Below are 8,766 nucleotides of genomic sequence, written 5' to 3' on the forward strand. Positions count from 1 at the left end.
GCCGCCCGCCGCCGCCCAGTGTCAGCTGTTAGGTCTCTCAACGCCTCCTCAAAGACCAGTCTTTCAGGTTGTGGCCTTTGAAACTCCCCCAGATCCCCCCGGGGCCCAGCTGAAAGATACTCAAGGAGAGGGCCCGAAAAACTCACCAAGGAACAGAAAGATCAGGGCGAGCTTCATGCCCGAGTGCAGAGAGAGGAGGCGCATCGTGATCCCTCAGGACAGGCGACGACGACGGGGCCGACAATTCCAACGAAACACCCTCGCAGCCCTGGGAGAGTGAAAGCACAGGGCGACCACCAACCGAAGCACCGCAAAAGCCTGGACTCGCCGCTTCAGCTGGAGTCATAAGATCAGGGGCGGGGCTCTTTATTCCTTTCAGCCAATCATCATGCTTGAGAGTAGAGAGGGAGGCGGTGATGTCCGGGCGGGAGGGCGGTGTGGCCACGCCCTGGCTTTTTGGTTCACAGCCATTATTACGCTAGGAAAGAGACGAGCGAGGAGGGCATTTTTTTTTTTTTAAGACTAGCAGGAAAAGAAAACTTTGATGCTTGTAGACAGTACTATTCTAGGTCCTTGAGAACAAACAGAATCTTTTTTTTTCCTGGCGACAAAACGGTTAGTGGGCATCTCAAGATAATATATGTAAAAATAAGACGTGATTATTCAAGTATGGAGACCACCTACACGGTTTATACTATAGATGAACAGGAAGCTAGGGGGTAGTATGGAGCCACCGACCACCACCAGATCAGACCATGCTCTTGAAGTTCACAAGGTTCTAACACACTCTTTCCTTGATGGGGAAATTGAAGACAGAAAGAGGAAGTGTATTTTTAAATAGAGGAAGAAAAAAAGAGGGAGAAATAAGAATAGAAAGAAATAAAGATCGTCCGATTACTGCCCAGATGCTCTTTACAAAATACATAAACGTCCAGATATTTTTCGATCTGGAATACAAATACACTAATGTTCTCTAACGAGTTCATACTAAACAGTATTCTGTACACTTGCCAAGTAAACAGTAAACAAACATGACTTAAAACAACAGAGGAAAACATTAACATAAAACTCCAGAGTTGGAAGAAAGCGATGACCCACAAATGTTGCTTTCCGCCGGGCGTTGGTGGAGCACGCCTTTAATCCCAGCACTTGGGAGGCAGAGGCAGGCGGATTTCTGATTTCGAGGCCAGCCTGGTCTACAGAGTGAGTTCCAGGACAGCCAGGGCTACAGAGAAACCCTGTCTCGAAAAACCAAAAAAAAAAAAAAAGAAAGAAAGAAAGAAACGAAAAACCAGATAAATAAATAGCAAACAAACAGTAAAAACATGATAAAAAAATAAAATAAAAAATAAAAAAATAAAATGTTGCTTTCCAAAACACACAGGCACACAATCATCTTGGGGATTTTAGAAGTAGTTTTTGGTTTGTTTATTTTACCTGATGCCTTAGAGATTCTGAAACAAATGCCCTTTGTCCTACAAGCTTACTGTTTGTTTGAGGTTGAAGCTTCACACATACTAAGCAAGCACTGATCCCTTTTTGAATTTTTTGAAGATAGTCTCACTAAGTTGCCTAATAGTTTGACCTTAAACTCAAAGTCTAGCTGTAGTATATGCTTCCCCGCCTCAGTGTGCCAAGTAGCTGGGATTGCAGGCTTTCTCCTCCCATCCTGTCTTATTCCTCTATTAAACAAACACCTGGAGTGATTCTGATGCTGAGGTCCATGAACTGCACTGAGAGAAGCACTAAGTGCAGTGGTGGCACGTGCCTTTAATCCCAGCACTCTGGAGGCAGAGGCAGGCGATTCTCTGGGAGTTCGAGGTCAGCCTGCTCTACAGAGCAAGTTTCAGGACAGCCAAGGTCTGTTTACACCAAGAAACCATGTTTCAAAACAAACAAATAAACAAAAAGATAAAGAGACGCTCTAAAACATAGCTTCAAAGTCACGCAGTCCAGGAGATCTTTAATCTGTGGCTCTATTTAAAAATAAGCTTAAGAAGAGATTTGTGGATGTAGTTTAGTGAACTCTCAGAAATTATATGAGACACTGATGAGGATTTTTCTGTGGAACCTTATAGATTTAGTTAATTCTCTAATGAGACTGGTGACTACCTATCCCAGTTCCCCACTCCAACCCAAATGTTAATAGCCACAGATGTGCATTCACGATCATTTCCTTTAATGTGATTCTTTCCTGAAAGTAAGAACACTTGCTAATGAATGTTTTCTATCATGGGTGAAAGTCATTACAGCATTAGTCATTAACTTTAACAAAATGTCATTTGACCATTCTCCCACTCATAATAGTTGGCTAGAGCCATGTCCTGGGTCTGCAGGGAACACATGACTGAATCAAACCCTCAGAAGTTGCCCAACCAACCCTTACTAAAGAACTTTTTCCTTGCCGGGCAGTGGTGGCACACGCCTTTAATCCCAGCACTTGGGGGGCAGAGTTCGAGGCCAGCCTGGTCTACAGAGTGATTTCCAGGACAGCCAGAGACACAGAGAAACCTGGCATAACTCCTGCTCCTTAAAGTCAACAGATGAACGACCTTCAATAACAATTGAACAATACCATCACAGTAACTAGGCTAGTTTTAGGTTGACTAATTAGTCTTGCTGACACATCAAAAGATCATCAAAAAAGGAGCATGTTCTTTCATTTAAAAACGTCTTCGTAACAGGATTGTCCCAAAGACAATCCAGTCCAGGGAATAGAATAGACAGTTTAAGGATACACCTGTACATATGTGGGACCATTTCTTTTGTGTTGGGAGTTAGATATGATGGACTGTGTCGACTGGGCAAGCACCTTATCACTGGTCAATAGCCCCAGCCCCTTCTGCATTTGTATTTTAACTTTGAAACTGAGTCTTACAGGGTTGCCCAGGTTGCCCCCGAATTTCCCTTTGTAGCTCTTGCAGGCCTGAAATTTATAGTTTCTACCACAGCCTCCCAAATGCCTGGGGGCACGTGCTTTCACCACAAGGTCTTGGTTTCAGCAATGTAGTCTATCAATGATTCTCAACCTTCTTAATGGTGCAAGTGTTTCATATAGTTCCTCACGTTGTGGTGACCCCCAACCATAACACTATTTTCGTTGCTACTTCATAACTGTAATTCTGCTGCTGTTATGTATGAATCGTAATGTAAAATACTTTTGGAGAGAGAGTTTACCAAAGGAGTTGAGACCCACCACAGTACATACTAAAAATACCACTACAAAGGAAATGAATGAGTCTGGGCATAATCTCTCACACTTTTATTCCCAGCTCTTAGGAGATAGAAGCAGGGTATTTGTGTTAGTTCAAGGCTACCCTGGTCTGTATGCCAGTTCCAGGCCAGCAAGTGTTACATAGTGAGACTTGCTTTAAAAGCAAACAACAACAACAAAATTGACAATTTAGTGCCTAATCCTGGACAAATGATTTTTTTTTTCTTGGTTTTTCGAGACAGGGTTTCTCTATGTAGCCGTGGCTATCCTGGAACTCACTCTGTAGACCAGGCTGGCCTCGAACTCAGAAATCTGCCTGCCTCTGCCTCCCAAGTGCTGGGATTAAAGGCATGTGCCACAACCACCTGGTGATTTTTTTTAAATTACCATGCAATGTCACTTTCTCCTTTGGTGTATCTTATCCTCTCCACATATAAATTGTTACAATCAAATTGACTTTCATATTTTATAATTATTCTATACTCATTGAATGGAGAATGTTCTCCATTGTAAAAGCACTGCTAAATACAAAAACAAAACTTGAAACATCCTCTAGTTTATAGTCCCCAACTTCTCCCTAGCAGGCTCCTTCTCCCACCTCTCCCCCAGCAGGATGACTCTGTCTTCCCCTTGAGGTGATAGTTTCCCTTAGGAACCCCTCTTAAGCCAGTGAAACAACAAAGGGATTAAGCCTATGTGTTCCCCGAGCATCCTGGCTGTCCCTCCAATGCTTGTGTCTTCAGTGACCCTGATGCATTCCAGCTCTAAGCGTCTTCAGGGCAGAGAATGTGACAGTAGCTTTCAACATTCTGTCCTCATAATCAGTACTCATAAATGTTAAGTGGTTTTTTGTTCCTTTGTTCGTTCTGCTTTTTGTCTTTTTTGAGACAGGGTTCCTCTGTGTAGCCCTGGCTGTCCTGGAACTGACTCTGTAGACCAGGCTGGCCTCGAACTCAGAGGTCCACCTGCCTCTGTGGGTTAAAGACGTGCATTACCATTGCCCTGAACAGTTCTTGAGTTAATAAGTAAACAGAGGATACAGGAAAAAATAGAGAGCCTATAATGTCAACAGGGAGCTGGAGGAATTATCTCAGCCTACTTCCTGTTTTCTCCATCTGTGTCATGTCAGGGAAAGTGGAAGGGTTTGTTCTTTTTTTCCACCCCCAGTTGACTAACCGGCTGGAACTAACAAACTTCTGACCCCTACTTTGAACACTTTTTCCTTGTATACATCTTTTTGTCGTTGTTTAGGGTCTTGATCTAGAGCCTAGGTTGGCCTTGGACTTATTGTTGTTGTTGTGTTTGGGTTTTCAATGATTTTCGTTTTGCTTTGAGATAGGGTTTCACTGAGTAGCCTTGACTAGCCTGGAACTTCGCTGTGTACAGCAGGTTGGCCTCAAATGTAAAGAAGTCACCAGCCTTTAGTGTAATGGGATTAAAGGCTGCAACACTTTGCCCTGCTAGCCTTGAGTTTATTTCCCTACTGCAGCTTCCTGAATGCTTAGGCTAAAAGAATGCAGCACCAGGTCTGAAATGTATCTTTATCCTATTGTCTCTTCCCTTATGTTTGTTTTTCTGTCTACTTCTGTGTTCTTACATGCAGGTGCACACATATGCACACACACACACACACACACACACATTTAGCCAGCCTTCTTCATAGCCCTTCTCTGTGATTTTCCTTTGTTGCTTTCATCTTTTTTGAAAGTTTAAGTGTGTGTGTGTGTACTCACACACATGTGCACTTTTGAATATGTACGCCTGTGTATGAAAGAGCTTGAGGGGTTGGATCCCCTGGAACGGGAGTTACAGGTGGTCATAAGCTGTCTGACTTGGATTCTGGGGACTGAACTCGGGTCCTCTGGAAACCCAGTAAGCATTCTCAACCACAAACCTTCTCACTCCAAACTCTATTTTCTTCCTTTTGGATAGAATCTCATGTTGCCTAGGTTGGCCTTGAACACTCCTTCCCAGCATTAGGATTATAAGCATGTACTACCATGCCTTTCTCCATAGTTTTCTTTTCTTTTCTTTTTACTTTTTGTCTCCATCTGTCTCATGTCAGGGAAAGCGGAAGGGTTTGTTCTTTTTTTCCGCCCTTAGTTGACTAACCAGCTGGAACTAACAAACTTCTGACCCCTACTTTGAACACTTTTTGTCGTTGTTGAGTTAGGGCCTTGATCTAGAGCCTAGGTTGGCCTTGGACTTTTTGGTTGTTGTTGTGTTTGGGGTTTCAATGATTTTCATTTTGCTTCGAACTTGAACTGATCTTCCTGCCTTGTCCTCCCAAGTGCTGGAATTACAAGTGAGAGCTACCATCCCTGGCTTTAATATTGTCTTCCTATTCAATAGATTATAGAAGCACTAGATCCTAAGACAACATTATACGCTAAATTGTGAAATGACACTCTATAGGAAATAATATTGTTCTCTTCCTTCTTAGTGGCAGTTTAGAGGAGAGAATCAGATTCAGGAAGTCCTACCTCCCCCTGTGACTATTAATGATCGTCACCTAAGCAAAAAGTCAACTAAAATGGCCACCACAAGCTCTTGGGCATGAGATGGTAGTCACACACTACAGGTTTCTTGATATAGAATAGCAGGTATTTTGAAATCAGAAGGGCCCTTCTCTGTGTCAACCCTGCCATTTTACTCACCAAGGTCGCTATTTTCCTAAGTTGGCAGCAAAGCTGAGAACAGAACTCTTACCTCTGGATTTCTTGTCTGCTGTTACTGCTGTCGTTTGGCTCTAGCTCTGTGCTCTAAAAGGCTCCCTTCATTAAAGTTTCATGTCAATGAGAGAAGCACAGGACCCACTGAAAGCACTGTGTACTTCTTCTACAGAATTTATTAGGTGGTCACCTCAGCACTCTCACCAATTGAAATGCACAAGTTTGCTAGCAATGTCAGGCTTTGTAGATTGATTTGTTATTCCAGTGTATACTCATGGAGAGATTTCTGGACCTGCAATAGGCTTTGTGGGGGTGGGGGGAGACAGGTTTTTTTTTTTTCTTTCGGAGGGGAAACTGGGAAAAGAGATATCATTTGAAATGTAAATAAAGAAAATATCTAATAAAAAGAAAAGACTGTCCATCCAGCCAATCTCTTCATTGATTATGTAATCAAAATTAGTAAAAAGAGATCATCAAATGACCATGATGTGTACCTTAAATATGTTCAACTTGTATTTAATAACTAATAAGTACTACTAGCCCTGGCAGTAGTGTTATCAATATTTATTATTATATTAATAGTAGCCAAGAAGTGGTGGTTGCATACCTTTGATCCCAGCATTTGGAAGGCAGAGGCAGGCAGATACCTGCCTGGTCTAGAGAGTGAGTTCCAGAACAGCCAGGGCTGTTACACAGAAAAACCCTGTCTCACAGAACCACAATAACAATACTACTACTACTACTACTAATAATAATAATAGTAATTACCATTGCCATTGGGAAACAACAAACCTAATATTTTCAGTACTTTGTGATTTACTATCGATAGACATAGCAGGTATTTTTATGTAACAGTTCTATTGTAAATATTTCAAAACATCATTCACACACAATCACCAATGGAATTGTTAGATATGGTCGTACATGCTAATGTAAATAAAGAATTACCACACAGCACACACAGCCTGACGTTGGTGGTACACACTTTGATCCCAGAACACTGGCAGCAGAGGTAGATGAATTTTTCTGAGTTCAAGGCCATCCTGATCTGCAGAGAGAGTTCCAGAATAGCCAGGGCTATGTAGAGAAACCCTGTCTCGAAAAATCAAAATAAATAAATAAATAAATAAATAAATGTTTAAAAAGAATGATCACACACAGAGAAGGAAAGTGGAGCTCATGTGAGGAAAGGAGTAATAACTCCTTTCGGAGTCACACTTTCCAGTCCTTTCTTCTGAGACTCAGTAGTTTCTAGGAGACAAGGTTCTGTAACTAAGGAGAGAGACGGCAGCCAGCCTCATAAACCTGCTGAGTTTTTATGGCACTGTCATCCTGTCACATCTAACAAGATGCTCATACCTAAGAGCCACTTGTTCTCCTTAGCAAAAAAGCAAGACAACTAGTTAGTAGTAGTTAGTCTCCTTTTACAAAGTTACCTACCACCTCCGTGTGTGTGTGTGTGTGTGTGTGTGTGTGTGTGTGTTTCTCTCATTCTTCCATCCTCTCCCCTTCCTTTTCTTTTTAGAGATACTGTAATTCTTTGAGGCCAGCCTGGGGCTATACACACACACACACACACACACACACACACACACACACACACCCCTGCACACACACTAGCCAAATGCCACTTTTCTAAATAAACTTATATTGAGAAATTTGAGTAGTCTATTTTTTTTTTGTATTAGATATTTTCTTTATTTACATTTCAAATGTTATCCCCTTTCTTGGTTTCCCCTAAAAAACCATATTCCTTCCTCCCTCCCCCTGCTCACCAATCCACCCTCTCCCACTTCCTGGCCCTGGCATTCCCCTACACTGGGGCATAGAACCTTCACAGGGCCAAGGTCCTTTCCTGCCCTTGATGACTGACTAGGCCATCCTCTGCTATACATATGCTGCTGGAGCCATGAGTCCCCCCATTGTACTCTTTGGTTGGTGGTTTAGTCCCTGGGAGCTCTGAGGGTACTAGGTAGTTCATATTGTTGTTCATCCTAGGGGGCTGCAAACCCTTCAGCTCCTTGTGTCTGGTGATTGAATATGGGATAGATCCCCAGGTGGAGCAGTCTCTGGATTGTCCTTCCTTCAGTCTCTGCTCCACAGTTTGTCTCTGTATCTCCTCCCATGGGTATTTTGTTCCCCCTTCTAAGAAGGATCGAAGCATCCACTTTGGTTTTCCTTCTTCTTGAGTTTCTTGTGAGTTAGTAGTCTATTTTCTTTTTACTTACTTAAAAAAAAAATACCATTTTCAGGCTGGAGAGATGGCTCAGTGGTTAAAAGTACCGACTACTCTTCTAAAGGTTCTGAGTTCAAATCCCAGCAACTACATGGTAGCTCACAACCATCTGTAATGAGATCTGACGCCCTCTTTTGGAGTGTCTGAAGACAGCTACAGTGTACTTACATTTAATAAATAAATAAATCTAAAAAAAATACCATTTTCAACCTTTGAGTCAGGCATGGTAGGTGGCTCGCGCCTTTCTGTAAACTGAGAATGGTGGTAAAGAACTGGGGAAGCAGTTACAAGAGAACTGCTATGATTTCAAGGCCAGCTGAGGATACATAGCAAAAACCCCAAACAAAACAAAAACCCTTCCTCAAAGACCCTTCTAAACATTGTTTTCTTTTTACAAATTTTTATGTTTGACAAAATAATCAGTCTGTAGCTGATAGAGTCACATATGGGAAAAACAATTGAACCTTCCTGCTCTAAAGAAAAGGAGGAGTTGGGGGAGCTGGGAGTGGTGGCACACGCCTTTAATCCCAGCTTTAGGGAGACAGAGGGAGGTAGATCTCTGTGTTGGAGACCACCCTGGTCTACAGAGTGAGTTCCAGGGCAGCCAGGGCTACACAGAGAAACCCTGTCTCGAATAACCAAAA

The 8,766-nt window shown here is 42.4% G+C and overlaps 1 protein-coding gene across 2 annotated transcripts in view; it reads right to left on the minus strand.

Annotated features, from left to right (window-relative positions):
• Lamp2 (lysosomal associated membrane protein 2) overlaps positions 1–410 on the minus strand; it is a 45,522-nt gene extending 45,112 nt beyond the window's left edge. The window contains exon 1 of one of the 2 annotated variants that reach the window (XM_031353619.1): positions 147–410. In XM_031353619.1, the coding sequence (XP_031209479.1) occupies positions 147–204 (58 nt within the window). In that variant the 5' untranslated portion in view covers positions 205–410. The remainder of the gene's footprint in view (positions 1–146) is intronic. The other variant, XM_031353559.1, reaches the window with a different exon arrangement.
• Between the last annotated feature and the right edge of the window lie 8,356 nt (positions 411–8,766).

The sequence above is a fragment of the Mastomys coucha genome, chromosome X (assembly GCF_008632895.1).
Source record: "Mastomys coucha isolate ucsf_1 chromosome X, UCSF_Mcou_1, whole genome shotgun sequence".
NCBI classification, from domain to species: Eukaryota; Metazoa; Chordata; class Mammalia; order Rodentia; family Muridae; genus Mastomys; species Mastomys coucha.